The 21154-nt window shown below is 50.7% G+C and overlaps 4 protein-coding genes and 3 non-coding genes across 7 annotated transcripts in view; 4 read left to right on the plus strand and 3 right to left on the minus strand.

Annotated features, from left to right (window-relative positions):
- Window positions 1-786: 786 nt before the first annotated feature.
- GUITHDRAFT_t77 lies at window positions 787-871 on the plus strand. Its single transcript has one exon. It is a non-coding gene; the product is annotated as a tRNA-Tyr (tRNA).
- Window positions 872-1241: 370 nt separating this feature from the next.
- Window positions 1242-1315, minus strand: GUITHDRAFT_t81. The gene has a single exon. It is a non-coding gene; the product is annotated as a tRNA-Thr (tRNA).
- Window positions 1316-1595: 280 nt separating this feature from the next.
- On the minus strand, window positions 1596-2683 carry GUITHDRAFT_154250 (hypothetical protein). The gene is made up of 7 exons (XM_005827042.1): window positions 2453-2683; window positions 2250-2397; window positions 2128-2198; window positions 2035-2074; window positions 1932-1978; window positions 1835-1876; window positions 1596-1767 (listed from the first exon to the last, which is right to left on the minus strand). The coding sequence occupies exons 1-7, from the start codon at window positions 2525-2527 to the stop codon at window positions 1744-1746; spliced, it is 447 nt and encodes a 148-aa protein (XP_005827099.1). The 5' UTR covers window positions 2528-2683; the 3' UTR covers window positions 1596-1743.
- A 5-nt stretch (window positions 2684-2688) lies between these two features.
- Window positions 2689-2762, plus strand: GUITHDRAFT_t78. Its single transcript has one exon. It is a non-coding gene; the product is annotated as a tRNA-Thr (tRNA).
- Window positions 2763-3886: 1124 nt separating this feature from the next.
- GUITHDRAFT_154251 (hypothetical protein) lies at window positions 3887-5649 on the plus strand. Its single transcript, XM_005827043.1, has 7 exons — window positions 3887-3930; window positions 3988-4041; window positions 4092-4166; window positions 4218-4325; window positions 4376-4561; window positions 4612-4688; window positions 4732-5649. Exons 3-7 carry the CDS (start codon window positions 4137-4139, stop codon window positions 5504-5506), a joined length of 1176 nt encoding a protein of 391 aa, XP_005827100.1. The 5' UTR covers window positions 3887-3930; window positions 3988-4041; window positions 4092-4136; the 3' UTR covers window positions 5507-5649.
- A 680-nt stretch (window positions 5650-6329) lies between these two features.
- GUITHDRAFT_143060 (hypothetical protein) lies at window positions 6330-7901 on the minus strand (the record flags this gene model as incomplete). Its single annotated transcript, XM_005827044.1, has 4 exons — window positions 6330-6389; window positions 6484-6527; window positions 6576-7124; window positions 7178-7901. The coding sequence occupies 4 exons, from the start codon at window positions 7899-7901 to the stop codon at window positions 6330-6332; spliced, it is 1377 nt and encodes a 458-aa protein (XP_005827101.1).
- A 6907-nt stretch (window positions 7902-14808) lies between these two features.
- Window positions 14809-21154, plus strand: part of GUITHDRAFT_164783 (hypothetical protein) — a gene marked incomplete at both ends in the record, with an annotated part of 8543 nt that continues 2197 nt past the window's right edge. The window contains 33 exons of the mRNA XM_005827045.1: window positions 14809-14856; window positions 14878-14935; window positions 14992-15023; window positions 15145-15208; window positions 15261-15301; window positions 15348-15398; window positions 15451-15588; window positions 15649-15759; window positions 15817-15858; window positions 15912-15953; window positions 16001-16081; window positions 16130-16531; window positions 16580-16641; window positions 16731-16914; window positions 16973-17038; window positions 17091-17155; window positions 17203-17262; window positions 17325-17406; window positions 17540-17623; window positions 17700-18002; window positions 18053-18112; window positions 18164-18426; window positions 18481-18546; window positions 18660-18840; window positions 18965-19036; window positions 19091-19159; window positions 19255-19419; window positions 19464-19528; window positions 19579-19646; window positions 20308-20363; window positions 20487-20575; window positions 20735-20771; window positions 21026-21088. Coding sequence (XP_005827102.1) covers window positions 14809-14856; window positions 14878-14935; window positions 14992-15023; window positions 15145-15208; window positions 15261-15301; window positions 15348-15398; window positions 15451-15588; window positions 15649-15759; window positions 15817-15858; window positions 15912-15953; window positions 16001-16081; window positions 16130-16531; window positions 16580-16641; window positions 16731-16914; window positions 16973-17038; window positions 17091-17155; window positions 17203-17262; window positions 17325-17406; window positions 17540-17623; window positions 17700-18002; window positions 18053-18112; window positions 18164-18426; window positions 18481-18546; window positions 18660-18840; window positions 18965-19036; window positions 19091-19159; window positions 19255-19419; window positions 19464-19528; window positions 19579-19646; window positions 20308-20363; window positions 20487-20575; window positions 20735-20771; window positions 21026-21088 — 3270 coding nt within the window. The remainder of the gene's footprint in view (window positions 14857-14877; window positions 14936-14991; window positions 15024-15144; window positions 15209-15260; window positions 15302-15347; window positions 15399-15450; window positions 15589-15648; window positions 15760-15816; window positions 15859-15911; window positions 15954-16000; window positions 16082-16129; window positions 16532-16579; window positions 16642-16730; window positions 16915-16972; window positions 17039-17090; window positions 17156-17202; window positions 17263-17324; window positions 17407-17539; window positions 17624-17699; window positions 18003-18052; window positions 18113-18163; window positions 18427-18480; window positions 18547-18659; window positions 18841-18964; window positions 19037-19090; window positions 19160-19254; window positions 19420-19463; window positions 19529-19578; window positions 19647-20307; window positions 20364-20486; window positions 20576-20734; window positions 20772-21025; window positions 21089-21154) is intronic.

Raw genomic sequence — 21154 nt, forward strand, 5'->3', positions numbered from 1 at the left:
TGAAGCTCGACGTACGCGGGAGCGACGGTCTGGAACAATTGGTTGGGCCCTTCCTCAGCATTGCGCAAGCTCCAACAGCAGAGGAGCAAGCAGAGAAGAGAGGCAGAGGTGACAGCCACACGGGCAGAAAATGAGAGGAGACTTCGCCTGCTGGCTCGAGAGTGAGAGGCAGGACGGGAATCAACAGACCGTTTCACCTCGCAATTTCTTCTCCCCCCACCGAGAACCCTGGCGTCTTCGACTGCAGAGAAAGAGGAAGAAAACGATCAGAACAACGGAATAGGATAAGGGTGCTCGTCAGTCAGCAACGATGATCAACTTGAGATGGACGATGTGAGAGCTATAAGATTGCAAACACTGATGGAACTCCAGAAGGATCGTTCCGTGCAATCCTTGACCAAAGACTAGACGTCTCTCATGAACGCAACACATGTCTGAGCCCCGCACATGCTCACCTATGCCCTCTCATGTGCCATGTATCTCGCACATGTCCTCTTCTCTTCCCTCTCTTTCGCCATTTCTTGCTACACCCCAGCGCTCTGCTCACCTCATCGCCATCAGCCATCGCTCTATTTCCGCCGGCAGGGTGCCGTGCCTCCGTTACATCCCAGCAACGGAAAAGCTTAAATAAAACTGAACGCGGAACGCAACTCTTCGCATTATTCTGTAAATGTGTCCACCAATTTTGCATAAATTTGCAATAAACTCTGAGCAGAAGAAGATAAATCGGCAATAAAATAATGCGATATATAAACAGTAGGGAACCACGAAGTACCACGGCCGTGGCTCACCATAGCTCAGTTGGCAGAGCATCTGACTGTAGAGATTCGCAGACATCAGAGTGTCCTTGGTTCGATTCCGAGTGGTGAGAGCCAACGTGCTATGGCCGTTATTTTTTGACCAGGGGGTACTCGCTGCCGTCTTTTTTTTTCATGCGCTTTTTGTACTTGAGCACGGGGGTACATCTGCCTTTTTGGTAGGGGTCGGTGGGTCGGTGGGTCGGTGGGTCGGTGGGTCGGTGGGTCGGTGGGTCGGTGGGTCGGTGGGTCGGTGGGTCGGTGGGTCGGTGGTTCGGTGGGTCGGTGGTTCGGTGGGTCGGTGGGTCGGTGGGTCGGGTCGGTGGGTCGGTGGGTCGGTGGGTCGGTGGGTCGGTGGGTCAAGATTTCAAAAATTACTGTCAAAAATTAAAACTTGACACAAGGAAACAGAAACTGTGCCCAGCACGGCCAGCAAAAGGATATTGCCTCTAGCGTGGCTCGAACACGCGACCTCACGCTTACTAAGCGTGCGCTCTGACCAACTGAGCTATAGAGGCTCATGACATCATTGTCCCTCAACACTTTATGTACTCTTTGCCACCCTTCACCGTGGCACAGCCTCGGACGATATCATGTGCCACATGAGCCGGGCGGCGGGCCGCCCGGCGCGGCGCCGCCCGGCGGTCCCGGGGCGACTGGCCCGGCCGCGGGCGTTCAGTGACTTGTGTCACTAGTACCGTACGGTAGTGCCGCGCGACTCCCCCGGCCCCGCCGGGCGCTGCCCCGTACGGTCACCTTCGGCTGCGACGTTGAATGATGTACTCGTAGTATGATTAGATTAATCGAGTACTTGGTTTAAGTTTAAAAAAAACACTGTCCCACACAGGCATGATACGGCGAGAACCTCTGAGAGAAAAGACAGTGAGAACCAACTCTCATCCGGCCCACACTGCTGTCCCCCAAACTTAACAGGTCAGTTAAGTTTTCAGGTTTCGCTGCAGAGCTTTGCCTGCCGTAGGAAAAGCAACACCTCAAGTCAACCGAAATGTCGGAAGAGATAAGAGTTCAGCGAAAACCTCGATTTCTCGCTGCAATCTCGCGATGATTTCATCTTCATCCTGGTGGTAAAGAGATCACTACGATGATATGACATATGCGTTCATTCTCACTCACCTTGCGCCTTCTCTGTTCCTCCTCTTGTTGCCTTTGATGCACCCTACCGATTCGATGGTCATCAGATGTCTCAGCATGTGAGCAGCACATAATGAGTACCCTCTTGTAATTGTTTCCAAAGTCTCTCCTTCGTGTTCCTTGCTCTGGAAAAGAAAATCAAATGGGGTTAAGACAAGACACATCAATTATCGACAACCTCGGATCCTCCTTGCCTTGGAATTGCGCCATACAAATCGTCACCTTGCTGGGCAAACGCTGACCATTCGTCTATCTCTTACAATCATACAGGGGGTTCGAGAAGAAAAGTGACCTTAATACCTACACTCTTCAAGGTATTGAGCTGAAGCTGGAGCTGTTGAATCCGTTCCTCATCAACCTTTTTCCTACGTTCCGAAGCTTCATCATGCTCCCTGCCCTTCTCTTCTTCAATCCTTTGCAGCAGCAGTTTCTCCTCATCACCATACTCCTTTTGAAAGAAACGGACTTAGAGCGATACTCAGAGTTTGTAAAGGGGAAGCAACCTTCTCTCCGACGGCACTGCGTACCATACATCCAACACGATGAAAGTCCGCATCGTCATCGAAAGTGAATTGCATGTTAAGGATGTTGGTAAGGTGTCTGTGCTAGGATGGAAGACGTGTGTAGGTATGATGGCAGAGGAGGTCTGTCAGAGATGAGCCTGGATCGTGAGTGGAGCTAGCGAAAGGCGAACTCATGGCGGCTACATGAAGTTTAGGGGGACATGATGACGTCATGAGCCTCTATAGCTCAGTTGGTCAGAGCGCACGCTTAGTAAGCGTGAGGTCGCGTGTTCGAGCCACGCTAGAGGCAATTTGTTTTGGAGCCGGTGAAATTTTTTGCTGATCCATGCTGTTGAGCGGGGATGAGGGGAAAGAGAACTCTCCAGGGTGGGTAGTGAAGGCTGTTGTTCTTGCTATGGGCCTAATCCAGGGGGTGATCAAGGTAGTGACGTGGGGTGGATGTTGATGGGTACGCTAAAGAGAAGGGTAGTATGGGGGCGTTGTTGGATAAAGCAACTGGAAATAATACCGCCATTTTGGGTTTGGTACACAACGAATTGAGAATAATCATGCAATTTGAAATTAAATTTCAAAAGTTGATAAAGGTATATTCGGGAAAATGTTTAAAGTTTTATATTTTGTGGTCAACATTTACTCTCCATCCATACTGATTCATTTTGCATCGAAAATGCAAGGGTGAGCGGAGATGATTGTGTACACACTGAGCTCGTGCACTGCAAATCTCTTTCCTCCTCTGCTCTCAATCTCCTCCTGTCTTCTCCTTCATCCTACACAGACCTGCTTCAACTGTGTCCTTCCTCCTCCGACCTTCATCCTCTTCTCTTCTTTTCTCCGTTACTATTTCTTCCTTACTCCCTTGTGATTTCCACTCCTTCGTCCTCCTACCTACCCTTCTTCAGCCTCCTTCAACATCCTTCTACCTCCATCAACCTCTTCCTGCTTCCTCAAATAATTTCCGCCCTAGGACTCCTCCTATCCTTGATGCTTTCCTAAACCCTTCTTGAGATACATATAGATTCTTCTTTAGTCTTCCTGGAACACACGCATATTCTTCCTGGTTCTTCCTGCCTATTAAGGCCATTCCTCACCCTTCTCCAGTTTCAGTTTAACTTTATATCCTTGTGTTTCAACCTCTGTCTTCACGTATCCTGACTTCTTCTAAATGTGTTAATTTTGACTTCCTTCTCGTCTAATCCTGTTCCCTTTCCGCTCTTCCATTTCCTTACACGTTGCCCAACTTTCTGCTGACAGGAATGACCTTGCTTAGATAAGAATAGGCTATAGTTGTGTATCTCGTTGTTTTCCTTTTTCTCGCTACCTCGTCTCCATTCAATATTCTCCTTCAGCTTGAAGTTTTCCAGTTGCTGCTCTTAAAAACTGGTTTTGACTGCTGGCATGCTGACGCTTAATGCAGCTTTCAGAATTCTGGTTTTCCTCCCACCTTCCCGCCTTCTCAAGTAAGGAGTGAACCAGGGAACTCAATATGAAGAAGCCGTTCTGACATTGTTGATTAGTTTTCTCCCTCTGTCTCGGGCGGAATGCATGGAAATTTTCCGTTTCTCCTGCAAGTATGTCCATCAAATGAAAATCGATGGCGTGTGCTCATGAATAGTGGCAGTCACCGTCAGGACGTGATCCTGGCGGAGGATCACTCCCTCCAGACATGTCAAACGGAACGAAGTTTACCCGTGAGGTGTAAACTTCGTCTTTGCTATGGTTGTGTTGGTAGTCTGAAAATGTGCAGGAACACATGAAGTTCTTGAGAGCACTCGACGAGTTGGACTCAAACATCAACGGGAACGAATGGGAAAAGATTGCCAAGGAAGTGGGGAAGAGTGAGAACGAGGTCAAGGTGACAAGTCGATCAATGCTGTCTGAGCTTTCGCGTGACTGCTTTACAAGGTTCATGCTCAGCAATACTTTCTCAAGCTCGAGAGAGAGCGAAGGATTCCAACAGAGAACGTTCTTTCGTCAGATCAAAACATGTCTAGCCAAGCTATGCAACCATACATGTCGTCCTCCTTCATTGTTCCATTTGGAGGCGAGCTGTCTTCGAGTTCCAACGATCCTACGCAATCCAAGCCACAGGTCGTAGCTCCCCTCGAATGTTTGCTTTCACGCCCTGAACTCATGGTCAGGGTGTGGTCTGGACACCTGAAGAAGCTCGTATTTTCGAAGACAAGATATCAGAGATAGATCCCAATGATGACGACCGGTTAGCTTCGTTGCTCTCCCCGCAAGTTTTGACACATGTGCAGTTGGATGCGGATTGCCTCTCTGTTACCAAACAAGAGTGCCGATGATGTTCAGAGCTACTACACGTGGCTGCAAAATCTGCTTAGAGCTCGTGGAGCGGGTCAATCTTCCTCAAGTCCGATTGACCAGGCTACAGGGAAGAAGTCTGGAAAAGAAAAGGGAAAACTTGAGACTCATGGGCTGTCTTGGACCGAAGAAGAACATAGACGTTTCTTGGAAGGATTGGAAAGATTTGGGAAGGGAGATTGGCGGAACATATCAAAGCATTGCGTCGTCACTAGGACTCCCACCCAAGTCGCTAGTCATGCCCAGAAGTACTTTGTCAGACAACAAAATGCTGCTAAGAAGAAGGAGAAGCGCCGCAACTCCATCCATGACATCACGCCAAGCTCCATCAAGACCTACTGGTCGGGAGGCAAGGAAAAGGAAGGCTCATCTTCCCCGGATGAAGGAAACGAGAGTCAGGAGAACGAGAACCAACAAGGCACGCAAGGTTCGAGCAGCAACAACACCAGCGGTAACGTCTCTGGAGGCGCATCCAACCAAATCAACCCGCTGAAAGGCGAGGAGACCAGCAAGGGAATCTTCGACTCGCCGACGAACAATTGTCTGCCACCAGAGACGCCACTTGGCATCTCCTTGTTCAGCTCCTTGTTACCCTCAGGCAGCGGGCCCGAGGCATCCATCTCATCCGGACTGACTCCTGAGGCCTCCCCCTTCGGGACCATGACTCTCTCTCAGCTCCAGGCTGGACTGCTGAAACCCGACGGCGCGTGAGCCTCAGCGCAGCACTCGGCAGCTCCGGCCAACCATGTACACTAGGAGAAGTGCTGGATGAAAGCGAAAGCTCTCAGCACTTGGCCAGCCCTCAGATGGGACCACGCAAGAGAGCAGAGATAATGGAATAAAGCTTTCAGTACAACTCCTCGAGCACCTCTAAGTTGAAAACGCTCCAGGTGTGGTGGCATGAGAGAAAGACTGTCGGAGGGTTAGATGGGCTTTCAAGAGTTACATGCTGCTTTACCGCTCTGCTGGGGGCTTGACTCCAGCTTGAAGGATCCTGAGGGAGATCAGAGCAGCAAGCGAGCCGGTGCGGCAAACCTGAGAATGCCCACTAGCTCCACCGTTACCTTCCCCCACCTTCTGCTCTTGTGTCAATGGGAAGGGAGGAAACTGTCGGGAGAACTACCGCGAGTAAACGTGAGATTGCAGCTCGACAGCGCGGGTCATTCGCGTAGTCCATAAAGCGCTGAGATGAGCGCTACATCATTCACTCGGCTGACATGTTGGAACATCACCTGATTGTACTTGTCGTGCATGGAGCACAACTTCCTGATTTTGTCTTGTTCTTGTTCAGAAGAGACAGAGAAATAGCAGATTGAAAACCTTCGCTCAGATACCGAGAGAAGACATTGATGCATGCGTAATTGCCGTAGGCAGAAGCATCTGATAACAACTTCAGCGGAGAAATCAAAGGATGAATTTACAATGAAGTGGGGTCTGGCCCCTCAAATCGCTGATATCAACAGTGCCTCCTCGCTGTTTCATTCATGTCAGCTCATCTCAGACAGTCACTGACGTGCCTGTAAAATCTCTTCTACTATCCCCTCGTGACCATACTGACAAGCAACATGAAGAGCAGACACGGAGAAATGATCGCCTGGAACAATCTCATTCCACCAGAATCAAGAACAAGAGATGAGGTGACCCAAACATCTTGAGATCACATGAACTTTCACTTGCTCCTTGTTCACCTCGTTTGCCTTCTCTTCAACTGATTCCTGGATGCTCGCAAGATCTGCACAAGCACGTCAAAGTCCCGGGGCGGGGCTCCCACCAGACGCACCTCTTTGCAAGGACAAGAGCCTTTCCCGGCCTATTCTGAGCTCAGACTGGAGTTGGCTGAATTCTGCCGGAGAGAGGTTGGGAGATGCTATCGACCTTTCATTTTTGTCTATCTGTTCCTGGACTGCAGCAATGTCCGATTGCAACGACCTTATTCTCGATTCAGAGATCTGGTTCTCACGGCAGAGCTTCCCGATGTTCTCCTCTTTCAGCTGCTTCTTCCTCAGAAGCTCATCGGTTGCAATGTAAGCTCCGAGGTCCAGCAGGCGAGAGAAGCTGGAAGCATCTCCCGTAGAAGCGCTCAGTTGTACAGGCATCCACCTCAGGTATTGATTGTTCCACTCATTGATCAGCGAGCTTGTCTGTCTTGAAGCCGGATGCCTCTGTTTGTCTTCATGGTCTGACTTTTCTTGCAGGAGTTTTGCCTTGGCGACGCGCTTTCGTCCTTGGGACAAGGTCTGATCGTCCTCGATCTCCTGCAGCTTTCTGTCGATATCTAAATCCTCTTCCACGTCTTGTCGAGGGAATTTGAATTGTTTCTGCTTCATATCTGTTGGGAAGCAGTGAGATCAAGTTAGAGATCAGCGGGAGGCATGCTTCAACCTTCAATCTCTCTCACTGATAGCGCTGAGTCGGCTTCAAGTACCTCCTGTTCCCTCTTGAGCGTTTCTAGTTCGCTTTCTAGCCTTGCGATCTTAAGCTGCTGAATCTCTTCCTTGCTTTCTACTCCTCTCAGCTCCATCAGGTCGTACTCGACCCTCTCGATCAGAGGAGCAAGCTTCCTCGGCTGCTCCTGCCGCTCCAGGTGGTCCTGCCATAGCTCCACCGCGACCGGGAAGTTGGAGATGGATTCCGAGTCAGCAGTGTAGGCCGCTCGGAGCAGCAAAGTCGCATTGTCGCATGGCATGTAAGACTGGCAGAGATTCGGATCCCACAGACTGCTTCCGCGATATTCTCGAATCGCCTTGGCTTTCATGCTGCTTGAAGAAACGAAGATCTTGAGACTTTCAATGGCAAGAGAGAGACTTTTGATCTCATCTCTCACTTCATGCAGCTCGTACTCGCTCAGCTTCTTCTGCGCTTGTCGTTTCATCATCATCTCGAGCCTCTTCTTGCGGACAGGCAGCAGCAACTTGTGTTGTGCGAACATGAACTTGGCGATGCTTCTGGCCTCCTCCTCCGACGCGGCACTTCTCCAGTCATCGATGACTCGACCTGCATCTCTGCCCCCTCTTCCCCGTAGGAGGATGGGATATCCAATCCCTCTCCCGCCCTCCACCACCTCCTCCACGCTCGAGCATGCCACCTCCTCCCTCCTGCCCGACATTCCGTCGCTCGCCGGGAGCAACGGGCGGTCCCAAGTAAAAGTTTACTCAAGTTTCCTCATGGACAACTTTTCTATTTTTGAAAGAATTTCTCGGAGTAGCGCGATGGCGGGATGAGGTTGATGCTTGTTTTGTCAGTATTCAACCAAACGAATTATGATATGCTCATGCATATGTGATGAACATAATGAATATATGGTAGGGATGGCGAGGGTGGCAGGGTTAGAGACAGGCAGGGAGTCAGGGGAACCAGGTAGGGAGGGGAGGGAGGGGAGGGAGGGAGGGAGGGGAGAGAGGAATGCTAGACGCCATGGTTCGAGCTGGGGAGAGAAACAAGTTTCCGCGACCGTACTTCCAATGTTACAGATATGATTGCATTGGACCGTACCACAACAAATAGGATGAGTGCCCTGGGACTCGTCTAATGCCATGACGAAGATGTTGTGTTCGTAAGTTCGGGTCTCATTCAATTCATTGCCTTTCACGTTTGCTCTTGTGCATGTCACAAGCCCCGTCGGAACGCTTCCGTGCGCCTCAGTTGACAAATGAAACCTTGGTGAATGAACAACTCTTTTTGAAACATTGTTTCACGAAAAAAAATTCGTGGTTGACAGACGCCAAAGATTGTTCAACGAGCCTCCTAAAATGTCCATTTTCATTGGTTCATGATTTCATTAATCTCCTGCCGCGTTTCATATACTTTCCGATCGACGTGCTTGCTGGTCTCCAGCGGTCTCATACCTGACAGAGCTGACGAGCAGCGCCACAGACGGCATGGCATTCCCCACTGCAGCCAACCTAAGTCCCCGGCTCAGGTACGTTATACGTGTGCTGCCAGGCAGAGTCTTATTCAGAATACCTTCAAATCTCAACATAATTGTTCTCTATATGAGATCGACAATTTCAGCTTATCTAGCACGGGACGCGGCCACAGCTGTACTTGATATTGGAATGCATCGCCAGCCTTATGCCCTGCTTCTCCTCTGATCCCACCAGGTCGGCACCTTCCCCTTCTGATTAGCATCGTTTTCTTGCCATGCTCTTTGCACATCCATTGGTGTGAACCTGAATGGGAACACCTCCACATGGAGAGATGAATTATTTGATGAGTGTGCTGCAAGCAATCAGACATGTGACCAGCCTTTGTCAAGCATGAGCATCAGTGTGCTTTCATGCAGAAAGGGGGCGAATCATACAAAGCATTCCATCAACATCGATCGTGAGCTCAAGAATTCATTCTACCATTATCAACAAACTCACAGGTAGACGGCAATCAATCTAAGTCTATATGTCCAGAATTGCAAGATCTGAAGCCGTAGAATGCATTGCGCTCGTCATGCATTCGAGGTATCATCATACAGATCCAAAGTTTTCTTTACTGATGTCGACCTGGCAACCTTGCGAGAATGTCTTTCAAACAATGCCTAACAGCGAGATCGTGATGAGACATAAAACGTCGAGGCAGAAACCGTAGCAAGGAAAGCAATGACGGTAGAGCTCTCTGCAAGAGCAATGACATCTCACACCGTATCAATCACTTGCATCTCATCTACTCTCCCAGCCCTCCACCGCCGCGGCGATGCTTGCTGCAATTTCTCAATACGTTTGACTCTGTCTTGATGTGACCATTTAGAATTAGAATAATACCGTACCACCATCATATAGTATGTTGCTTTCGCCATAATCTTTTTACTTTCGGTCTTAAGGCTAGCATAGAGCACAACACTTATACTGTACAACAGCTGCTGGTTTGGAGACCATTCACTATGTCCGCTGGAGAAGGAACGACAGGTTGTACCAGATGCAATCGATTGAGGATCAGTGAAACATCAATTATCTGTACCACACTGTAAGGCATTTTCCATGGAAGCAGAGCTCTACTCTTTATCGATGGCAACGTATGATATCATTTATTTGCACAATCTTCTTTCAGAGCTGCAGATTCCATCATTAACTCCAGCTCGAGTCTTTGTGGACAACACAGCTGTCATTCAATTTTCTCAAGGATCGTCTCATCAGACACGATCAAAACATTTCAATATGCCCTTCCATTACGTGAAGGAAGTTCAAACAAGCGTCATTGAAATATTTCATTTTCGGATCTGCTTACGACGATCCATTTTCGTGTATCTTTTGGACGCCTCCGTGATCAAGCTGCACAACCCCAGCGCGCTTGCATTTCTTCTGACCGGCTCTTCTTGACACCTTCGGGGGAAGAAGTAGAAGATCAGCGTGGCATCAAGATTTGAGCGACTCCATCAGCAGATCTCTTGCGTCGAAAGATGTCAAGAAGCTATGAGGAGGTTCAAATTCAAGAAGGGCAGCATCATATCATTGGTAACTTCTGATTCAACTTTGCTTTGACGAGGCAATTGCAGTACATCATTGTCATCATCGGAAGGGATCGGAGCAAATATTTTATTCACGAAAAGGAACTCGGAACTGGACAATCTGACATTCATGAATCTTCATGAGGATACAAGCATCAACATCGATATATCATCAGTTGTCATTCTCAGCTTTCGACGTCAAATCTGTCAACCCAATCAACGATGTCTTCGAGGAAGGGTGTCAGAAGACAGACAGTTATGTATGAAACAGAGTAACTGTCTCAACTCAAAGTCCCATCGTCAAGCTGTTCTCTGTGTTGTTGTTGTGAGAGTTTATAAATGCTTTCTTGCACTTCATCCACTTATTCCTTCAACACTTATTCCTTGAATACGTGTCACAATCTTACTACTCTGTCACAGTAATGTGCATAAGAAACACACAGCATATCCTACAGTTGTAAAGTCAGAGCACTTGGCTGGGTACCGTCTGAATAACCTCAACGTGGTGTACTCTCTCACACCCGCTCCTCCCTTGTCCTCTTTTTCCGCTCCTTCTTGGCTTGTGCCGCCTGGTTTTCCTGTTTGAAGCGTTGCTTGCAATGGCTGCATCCGCGCTACGCACACCATCTGTCAAGTCTCATCACAGGCACAAAGAAGCACCTCATTGTAATTCTCCCATCCTTTGGACCTGCCGCACTGAACGCCGAAGTCAATCATCACATTCAGCGACAGGTCTATCTCTCTCGATCTGCTCAACTTACATTCTGCCATGGTTGTTTTCACCAGCAATGTACAACAACACAAAATTAGGAGGGCTTCAAAGAAAGTACAACGGCAATTCTTACACAGCACTGACGATGTGAGTCACAGCCATACGAAAAAGGAGGAAAAAGGAATGTTAGTCCCCACAACCTCTGTGCCGCATCAATTGCATTCGGTACTCACACACTATCCCAAACCATTCAAGCAGAAACATAAGGATTTGCACAATGAAATGTCAGCCAATCGTCCTCTTAGCGTGCATATTCGTCACTTACATCCTTTCCAGCCCCATCGAGAGTACAATCCGAGCAACAAACGATGAAATATGCCAAATGCATGTCAGCCAATCGTTCCCTGAGCGCAGCATTCACAATCGTCACTTACATCCTATCCAGTCCCATCGACAGTCCATCCGGGCATTAACCGTACAAAATCACAATACCATGTCAGTCCAATCGTTTCCTGACCGCATCTTTCAAGATTGTTACTTACCATCTATCCAGTCCCATTCACATCCCAGCCGATGCCAAAACGAAAAAACGCAAAACCATATGTCAGTCCCTCTCGTCACCTGAGCGCATCTTTCATCATCGTTACTTACATACTATCCAGCCCCATCAACAGTCCATCCGAGCAATCACCGATAAATACGCAAACCAAATGTCAGCAAATCGTTCTCTGAGTGCATCATTGCATGTGTTACTTACTTTCTATGGAGACGGATTCCATCCATCCAAGCCATGAAAATATAGGATTTGTAAAACAAATGTCACCCAAATCGTTCACTGCCCGCATCATTTCATATGATACTTACTCGCTATCAGGCCCAAGTTCCATCCATCCGAGCAAGAAAAAAAATGAAATTGTCAGTCTAATCGTTCCCTGAGCGCATCTTTCATAATCGTTACTCACGTACTATCCAGCCCCATCAACAGTCCACCCGGGCAAAAAGAATTGCAAGGTTTATGTCAGCCAATCGTTCCCTGGGCGCATCAGGAAAGTGATACCGGCTATCCAGACCCATCAACAGTCCATCGATAAAAACCCGAATAAAACACAAATGCATGTCAGCCAATCGTTCCCCGACTCCGTCATAGCATATGATACTTACTCCCTATCAGGCCCACATTTCATCCATCCAAGGAGAAAGAATAGAGTTTGCAAGTACATGTCAGCCAATCGTTCCTTGAGCGCATCAGTCATCATCCTCGTCACTTACATTCTATACCGCCACATTCCATCCATCCGGGCAACAAGCGATGAGAATTGCAGAACACACGTCAGCCAACTGTTCCCTGAGTGCATCAGTCAAACTCGTTACTTACTGGCTATCTCGCCCCACGAGCAGTCCGTCAGGTGAAAACAACGACAAAAACACAAAACCATATGAGCCAATCGTTCCCTGACCGCATTATTGCATGTGATACTTACTCCCTATGCAGACCAATCCCGTCCATCCAAGCAAGGGAAAAATGAGAATTGCAAGGTTTATGTCAGCCAATCGTTCCCTGACCGCATCATAGCATATGATACATACTCGCTATCAGCCCAAGTTTCATCCATCCAGCAGAAACAACAGTCATTACAAAGTGCAAGTCAGTCAAATTATTTCTTTCTTAAGGGAATGATGGGCTTCACCGGGCAAACCTTCTTATCGCCCCTGTGATCTTCCTCCGTTTCTGCACACCACTTGCAGGTGCCATTGTCATCCCGAACGAAGGTCTAGATAATTTATCAAAGTCCAATCGTTCCCTGAGCAAAAGGCTGCTTACATAGCAGGACTTGGAAGATCCATGATGATCCTTTTCAAGCATGGAGCAGATCTTGCACTTTCCTTCGGCTCCAGCTTGGAAACTTGCCTGTTGTAGAATTACAATCCAATCGTTCCCTGACCGCATCATAGCATATGATACATACTCGCTATCAGCCCAAGTTTCATCCATCCAGCAGAAACAACAGTCATTACAAAGTGCAAGTCAGTCAAATTATTTCTTTCTTAAGGGAATGATGGGCTTCACCGGGCAAACCTTCTTATCGCCCCTGTGATCTTCCTCCGTTTCTGCACACCACTTGCAGGTGCCATTGTCATCCCGAACGAAGGTCTAGATAATTTATCAAAGTCCAATCGTTCCCTGCCCGCATCATTTCATATGATACTTACTCGCTATCAGGCCCAAGTTCCATCCATCCGAGCAAGAAAAAAAATGAAATTGTCAGTCTAATCGTTCCCTGAGCGCATCTTTCATAATCGTTACTCACGTACTATCCAGCCCCATCAACAGTCCACCCGGGCAAAAAGAATTGCAAGGCATATGTCAGCCAATCGTTCCCTGGGCGCATCATTCATAATCGTTACTTACATACTATCCAGTAACGTTCCGTACATCCGAGAAACAAGCGAGAAAAAGGCAAAACCAAATGTCAGCCATTCGAGCACATCATTCATAATCGTTCCTTACCGACTATCCCGCCACATTCCATCCATCCGGGCAACAAGCGATGAGGATCGCAAAATGCATGTCAGCCAATCGTTTTCATGCACTGATTCTCACCGCCTTTCAAGAAAGAACAATTACAAATCATCGTGAAACAAAACAAACAGTCAGGTACTTCAGGGTACAACAAAACAAGAAGTCGGCAAACTTACGCACTTCGTCTTGTCAGAGGTGCCCAGATCGACGATTATCTGAAACATCTCACGTCACAAGTTCTGAAGCAAGCATTGTGTCACAGCTTCTCCCTTGCCTGGCAGTTCGGACAGTTCCACTGCATGGTCGCGGCAACCAGCAGAATGTGGGGTGCTAGTAGTGTGTAGGGGCGGTGGCGGAACCCCCCCTTTGACCGTAACTACCCCTGATCACCGTGATGTTTCTTAGCTCACAGAGGATATCGAGTCTTTTTTATTAGGGGGGTTTCCCGTCGCAGTTTCCTACTTTCTGACTTTATTCAAAGTAATTTGAAATTCCTGAGACGTCTTGCGGCGAGGCCGACTCGGAGACCACAGTCCAGCGCTGCCGTTTCCTTGTTCACCGAGGCGAGCGATCCCGGGCGTCGCTGGCCGGGCCAGATTCTACTATGATCAGTTTACCCCAAGTTCCACCACTGGCACTGACTCTCAGTACACCTGCGATCCTCAGCACACCGAGCTTCAACGGTAGTTCTCAACGCTGTACAGCTTTACAACCTGCTGAGTTCCAACACTTCCACTGATGATGAAAGAAACCGTCTTTCGGGGGCCCCGCCCCGACTTTCCGGAGTCCGAAGTTCCCTAAGCGGCCCGGGCCCTCTCACTGTTCCCTGCCTCATTGGCCTCCAGGCCCTCGTCGATCCCCCGGTAGTAAGTACCCACCTAGTAATCGGACGCCGTTGAACATCCGAATTCTCGGTCCGACATCTTCGAGGCTCAGTGAGAAGTTAGTTCACCGGTAAGACACATTACTCTGAACTTTTCACCGACTCCAAGAACTTATCCGGGTTCTTACTTTTGTGTGAGTCGGCGTGAAACGGCCCGCAGTTCGCCGGCCGGCCCGGCGGGCCGTACCGCGCGCGGCGGGCCCGGGTGTCAGAGACGGCCGGGCCCGGGGATCGGACCGTCCGGGAGTCTGTAGGTGAGGCTTCCGGGCCCGGCCCGGTTAAGTTGAAATCGGTCCTTTGCTGCGACTTGTCCACCTACTCCATGTCGGGATAGAGCTCGACAACTGGCGGCTCGCAATGGCTGGAGGGTGCAGGAGGAGCTGCAGGAGGAGCTGCAGGAGGAGAACTGCTGAGCTCAGATGCGGCAGGGGGAACCGAAGCAAGATTCGTCATAGGCAAGCGTATGATCCATAGGAACGACAATGATTATGGTGAAGTTGTTCGTCCTGAGGTAGACGTGACTGGAATGCAGAGCTCAGACAAGAATGATGCGGAAATTCCAGCAGGAGCCACAGAGCCAGTCCTGACAGGTCTGTGATTGTGCCTTGTTGCGATCTGCTGATGGTGAGCTGACTGCCATCAACAGATGCTTGCCTTGTTTCCGGTCCGTTGATCCTGGTATCCAACATCTGGGCAGAGTCTGAAACCTTTTAGCAGAGAACAGCTCGTCTCATGTTATCCGAGTGGGAAAGGTGTCATGCTCCTCGCTGAACTTGCTGCCTATCTCAAATGTCCCCAGGCCAAAAAGTACTTGGTAGGGCGGCATGATGGGGGTAACAACATCCTATTAGATCACGTCACTGGTATACGACTGTGCATGTTGTGACTCTTTGCCCTGATGTTGACACCATTCAGTTTCCCGTCGACATGCATGGATCTTCCATCAGAAAGAGCAAGTACGAAACATGATGTGGGTCGACAGAACCTTATCTTTGCCTGCAGATCTTCCTGTACGACATGTCTTCGAACGGGACATTCGTCAATGGGAAAGAGGTGTCGACGTCTTGCGTCTTGTTTTATTGGTGTGATGATGTCACCTTCACAGATCGCAAAGAAAGCAAACGTTGTCCTCCAAGACGGAGACCTCATTCGCTTCGGGGACTTCCCGCAAACATTCCGATTGAGCCTCAGTGGTCACAGTGTCGAGGAAGCAGGCATGGAGTCACCGGAAGTTAGGAAGCAGGTATCCTCTGCTGACAGAGCAACACGCTCGGCCGGACTGACTGGGACGGTCTGTCATCAGAAGATTGCTGAAGGCCCAACTCCCCTCCGAAGGGAACGGAAGCAGAAAGGTTCGGAGACTGCTCAAGGTCCCAAGGGAAGGAAGTCTCCGCGAGCCAACGACACCTGGAAGGTACCAGCAGATAGGGCACGAGGAACAGGCGAGAGAGTCTGTTGACGAGTGCTCAAGATCTTTGGGTTGCGTCTGCAGCGATCGGAGAAGGGATTGGAGGTGAAGGCCGTTGATTGGGCCTTGTTTGATTCGCCTGAATGTTGGTGGGCCAGATCCGTACCATCGACCCTCAGAGTATTGCCGAACTCCATCCGGTCAGACTTGAGAGCTTCTGGTGTGACGCTCATTCCGATGCCTTCAGTTCCCCTTCTCGTGGGGGGATGTTGTGGTCCAGCTTGAAAGTCTAGACGTGCGAACGGCTGACCGGGCCCAGATCGACGAGGTGAGGTTGCTAGTTCGTCTTTTATGAGGATAAAGCTTGATGTTTCAGATGATCGAGGAAGGAAAGAGCAAAGGCCACGTCACCATCTGCGTCATGAAGGGAGGGAAAACCACTACCATCTTCCTTGGACAGCAAGAACGTTCGAGACTAGCTCCGAAAGTCTCCGCCGATCTTCCTTCGTTCTCCTCCCTAGATACTCCAGAGTCTTGCACGCCCAGCAGAGATGATTCAGAGGCGAGCAATCAGGAGGCGCAAACTTCTGCACATGTTGAGAGGCCAAAGTCAGAAGGAAAACGAGGGAAGAAGGCAGCTGAAGGGTCCAAGGGTAGAGAGCGCACAGAAAGCCCAGCAAACGCCTTGAAACCTCCCGAGCAGCAAGCAGGGCCCAGCGACTCCGAGGAGACCGACCATGAGCACATGCTGCAGCTGGGACCCTCCTCCCTCCGGCGGGTGAGGGGGCTGGGAAGGACCCTGAGAACGAGCTGACGAGTATGGCAGGTGTTGATCGAGACCCTTCAGGGCTCAAGGACGGCAGAGATGGACTTGTGCAGCAGGTTGAGGTGAGTGAGGAGGAACGAAGGGGAGGAGAAGGAGCGGAAGGAGAGGGAGGAGCGAAGAAAGAGACCGAAATGAGATTGAAGGCCCTCAGGCGCATTCTCAAGGCTGACCGCAAGGATTGGCCTGAGGAGGGTGGGGGGCCGAAGGCAGCGAGAGGGAAGGGGGCAGACTCCTCCTCTGCTCTCAAGGAAGAAATCTCCATGGCCAGCGTCGTTCACTTCCTCGTCGAGCACACGAAGCCTCAAATCTTTGCTGCCCTCGGCCCTGCCGTGCAGGTTCCTCACCTGCATGTGGTGGACTGCAGCTGGGCTGGATGACTGTTGTGTTCTCCAGGAGCTATGGCTGTCTGCGCTGCGAGCCCTTCCATCAGCTGATGCCGTCCGTCCAACAGCAGCCAAGGTGACGGAGGAGGAGAGGAGGAGGACGAGGAGGATACTGAAGAGGATTGCAGGAGGGATATCTCTGGAAGAAAGGCAAGAGCTTCCGCATGTGGCAGCGACGTTATTACATCGTCAGGTATGCTCATTCACGAACTTTGACAAGTTTTGACAAGCATGGTACAGATACAGTTCCATCTTCTACTACAAGACGGAAAAGAAATACACGCTGGTCGACGAGCCTCGGTAAGTTCAGCCAGTGAAACACTTGCCACGTCTCTGGCCCTTGCCATGACGTCGCAATCCAGCGGCATCATTGACCTCTCGAGCGTGTCAGTTGTCAAAGTCCTCTCCGACTCCGACCCGCCTTACTACACTAAAAATTGCCTGGTCAGCCTCAGCCACTTCTCACCTTGCCCGCCTCTCATTCGTTTCATCAACACCCTGCTGCTGCTCCACCTCCACCTCCACCACCTCCTCCTCCTCTCTCCTCCTCTGTTCAACGGGTCTAAGCTGGGCGCAGGGGCTTTGGGCGCAGGGAAACAAAAGTTTCTTCTTCCAGTGTGAGACCGGCAAGGACCTGCAAGAGTGGGTCAAGGTGATCCAGGTGAGAAGGACGAGGACGAGGAAGAGGAGGGGGGGGAGGATGAGAGCCATGGCTGGGTTGTGATGGAGTTGTGCAGGTGTGCATCGATGGGATCGAAGAGATTCGGCGAGCGATCATGTTGGGATCTCTTGTGCTGGCTCCTAAGAAATCGCCGATGGGAGAAGATCCTGAGGAAGATTGGGATGATTGCAAGGACGTTCTGGGCAGAGACGAGGAGGAGGAGGAGGACGGAGACGACGACGACGATGAGGAAGAGGAGGAGGAAACGGATTCAGATTCAGCAGAGGGAGAGGGAGAGGACAGATTAGGAGCGAACGACTCAGTACTTTTTCCCAAGTACGAGGACTTGGTGTTTGGTGAGATCGAAGAGAGAAACCCGGTGAGCATACCCAAAGAAGGTGTTGTACATTGCGCCTGATAGTTTCGCAGGAAATCACTCCACAAGCTGCAGCCCTCCTGATCCGGGCTGAACCGACGGAGAAAAATCTGGTGGGGAGAGCGAGGAGAAGGAGGGAGGACTGACGGATGCTGACGATGCAGATGCTGGTGAGAGCAGCGATGGAGAGGAGGGAGACGGGCTGGTTGAGAGCCTTCGATGAAGCAGGAGGGTGGAATGCCCTTGAGCGCTTGCTGGAAAGAGGGATGGAGGAGGAAGAGGAGCAAGATGGCAGCGACCGTGTGCTCGAGCATGCGCTGCGGTGCTTCCAAGTCCTCATGCAACTCAAGAGAGACAAGAAAGGAGGAAGCGAGACTGTCCGAGGAGAGCAGGTGGTCAAGGGGATGGTACGATGTGTGGAGAGGAGGTGAGAACAGATGCTTGCTCCATGATCGATCCTTGTGATGTGCTTGTCAAACAGACTTCCCAACGTTCGCTCGGCTGCACTCTCTGCTATCGCTGCTACGATCCTGCAGGAGGACAAGACGTACGTGAAGCTCCTCCTCCCCGCCAACGACCTCATCTCTGACTGCTTTTCTCCTCCCGTCTCTCACTTTTCTCCTCCTCTTCCCGTCTCGTACTGCCCTCCTCCCTGGCCAGGTCTTCGTCTCAGGTGCTCCAGCAGCTGGAGGAGGAGGCGCGTCAAAAGCGCAGGAGAGGATATGCGAGCGAGCTCGTGAGGAGACTGAGGGAGGAGGAGGCGTGGGAGCTCAAAGTGAAGCACCTGGCTGTCATCCATCACCTCGCCTCCTCCCCTCCTGCCCTGGCGAGTCGATACCGAGTGAGTTTTTCTGTCTCTCCCTCCCCTTCTCTCCCGTTCTCCCTCTCGCTCTCTCTCCTTCCCCCACACTCTTCTCTCTCACTTCGACCTCCTCACTTGTTCGTCCTCCCCTCAAATTTGGCAGATTCGCTGTGAGCTTGAACGTGCTGGTATGGTTCAAGTCTGCGCAGCGTTGCGAGCCGCGGCAGACATGGAGGTAAGGCTGGAAGGACGTTAGCGAAGTTCTTGACAAGTGTTGGTATGATGGCAGAAAGAAGCAATAAGTTGTGATACGGAGATGTTGCTCCGAGGACTCGATGAGTATGAAGAAGCTGACAAGGTGAGGCGACAAGCTGAATGATTCCATGTGATGATTGCCGTCTTCGCCTCTTCCTGCCTCCTCCTCCGCCCCCATTCGTTTCCTCTTCTTTTCAGATGGACAGAGATGCCTGCAAGAGGGTCAAAGATGTGGAGTCCCTTGCTGCCCTCTTGCATGCACGTGTAGGAGGAGGGGGAGGAGAAGGAGCAGGAGCAGGAGCAGCTTCGAACCTTCAGAAGTTTCTGCTGCATCTCATGGCGATGCCGGAGGATCTGCTGGAGGTGAGAGGGAGGGCAGTGAAGGGCTGGAGCTGAGGAGCGAACAGAAACACCTTGCTGTGGTCGAGGAGGAAGCGAGGATCAAATTGCCTTCCTTGCTCGAGGAGGCTGGGTGGGAGCAGGAGAAATTTGATTTCAGCTCCTCAGTTTCCCTTTCAACAGGAGGGGACTGGAGTTTCTTACGCAGAAAGCTGAGAAGGAAGGGGCTGAACGATCGGATGAGGGACGACGTGAGATACTTGGAGGTGAAAAACCCTCCTCCTCCTCCTCTTCCTCTTCCTCTTCCACTTCCTCTTCCTCCTCCTCCTGCTTCTCCTTCTCCTTGTTCACATCATCATCATCATCATCATCATCATCATCATCATCATCATCATCATCATCATCATCATCATCATCATCATCTCTTTCTAGTCTCCTCTTCCTCCCACTTTTCTGACACCTGCACCCGCTGTTACTTTTCCTGCTACTGCGGCCGCTTCTGCTGTTCACCTTCCACTGCGACCAACCTTTCCTCCGCCTCCTTCTTCCGCACTTCTTTGTCACCTCAAATCTCTGCTCCTGGGGATTGATCTTCTTTTTCAGATCAGGAGGAGCGGGCAGAAACAAAACAACAGCCGTCCCTTGTCGATGTTGCATTACTCCCACCATCTTCCCTTGGGCCTCCTCCTCCTCCGCCGCCGCCACCGCCACCACCTCCTCCTCCTCCCCCTCCTCCTCCTCTCCTGCCTCCTCTTGTATCCCCACCCCCGCCACCTCCGCCGCCGCCACTTCCTCTATCACAAGACAAGGCTCTTCCTCCTCCTCCTCCTCCTCCTCCCTTGCCTCTTGGTTCGGGACCTCCTCCTCCTCCTCCTCCTCCTCTAGGGTTAGGTCCTCCTCCACCACCACCAGCTCCTGGAGGGGGAAAGGCAACTAGCAAAGGAGAAGCAAAAACTGTGAAGTTGAAGGTGAGATGATTGAGACCAGGACGAGGACGTAGACAAAGAAGAATAGAAGGAGAGAGGAGGAGCAGGAGCAGGAGCAGGAGCAGAAGGTTGACGGCAAGCACGGGAGGTAAAGCAACTCCGCAGGTGCTGCACTGGAAGAAGCTGCCAGCGGGGAAGATCAGAAAGACGATCTGGGAAGAGCTTGGGCCTCCTCCTCCGGACATCCTTGACATGTAAGATAGAGCAGGAGGAGGGAATGGGAAGGAAAGGGAGAGTGAGGAATGAGCAGGGAAAAGAAAATGGGCAGGCAGGAGCGGGGGCAGGGGGGAGAGAGGAGGAGGTGGAGAAGGAGGACAGAAGGAGGAGATTCCTGGCTTATGCTGCTGTAACAGGAATGATCTACAAGATTTGTTCGCAGACATTCCAAAAGTTTCTTCTCAACCCAGTGAAATCCTCTCCTTGATCTGCTTCCCTTTGCCTGCCCTCCACCTTCACAGCCCCCCTCTCCTCCCTCCGCTTCTCCTCCTCGTCTTCTCCTCCACCAGCTGCTCCACCAACATCACCAACATCACCTCCTCCCTCCCTCCTCCTCGTTCTCCGTTCTTCTCTTCCTCCCTCCTCCTCCTTCCAGCTCTGCCGCTCCTCATTTCCTCTGGCCGTCTGTATTCTCATGCTGTTAGCAGAGAAGAAGGAGAGTACGCCGTCAAAGATTTCCCTACTGGACCTCAGGAGAGCGCAAACTGTCGGTATGACGAGAAGGCACGAGCGAGAGAGGGAGGGAGAGGGGGGGAGGAACAGGACGAGGACAGGAC

This window comes from Guillardia theta (assembly GCF_000315625.1).
Source record: "Guillardia theta CCMP2712 unplaced genomic scaffold GUITHscaffold_70, whole genome shotgun sequence".
Classification (NCBI taxonomy): domain Eukaryota; class Cryptophyceae; order Pyrenomonadales; family Geminigeraceae; genus Guillardia; species Guillardia theta.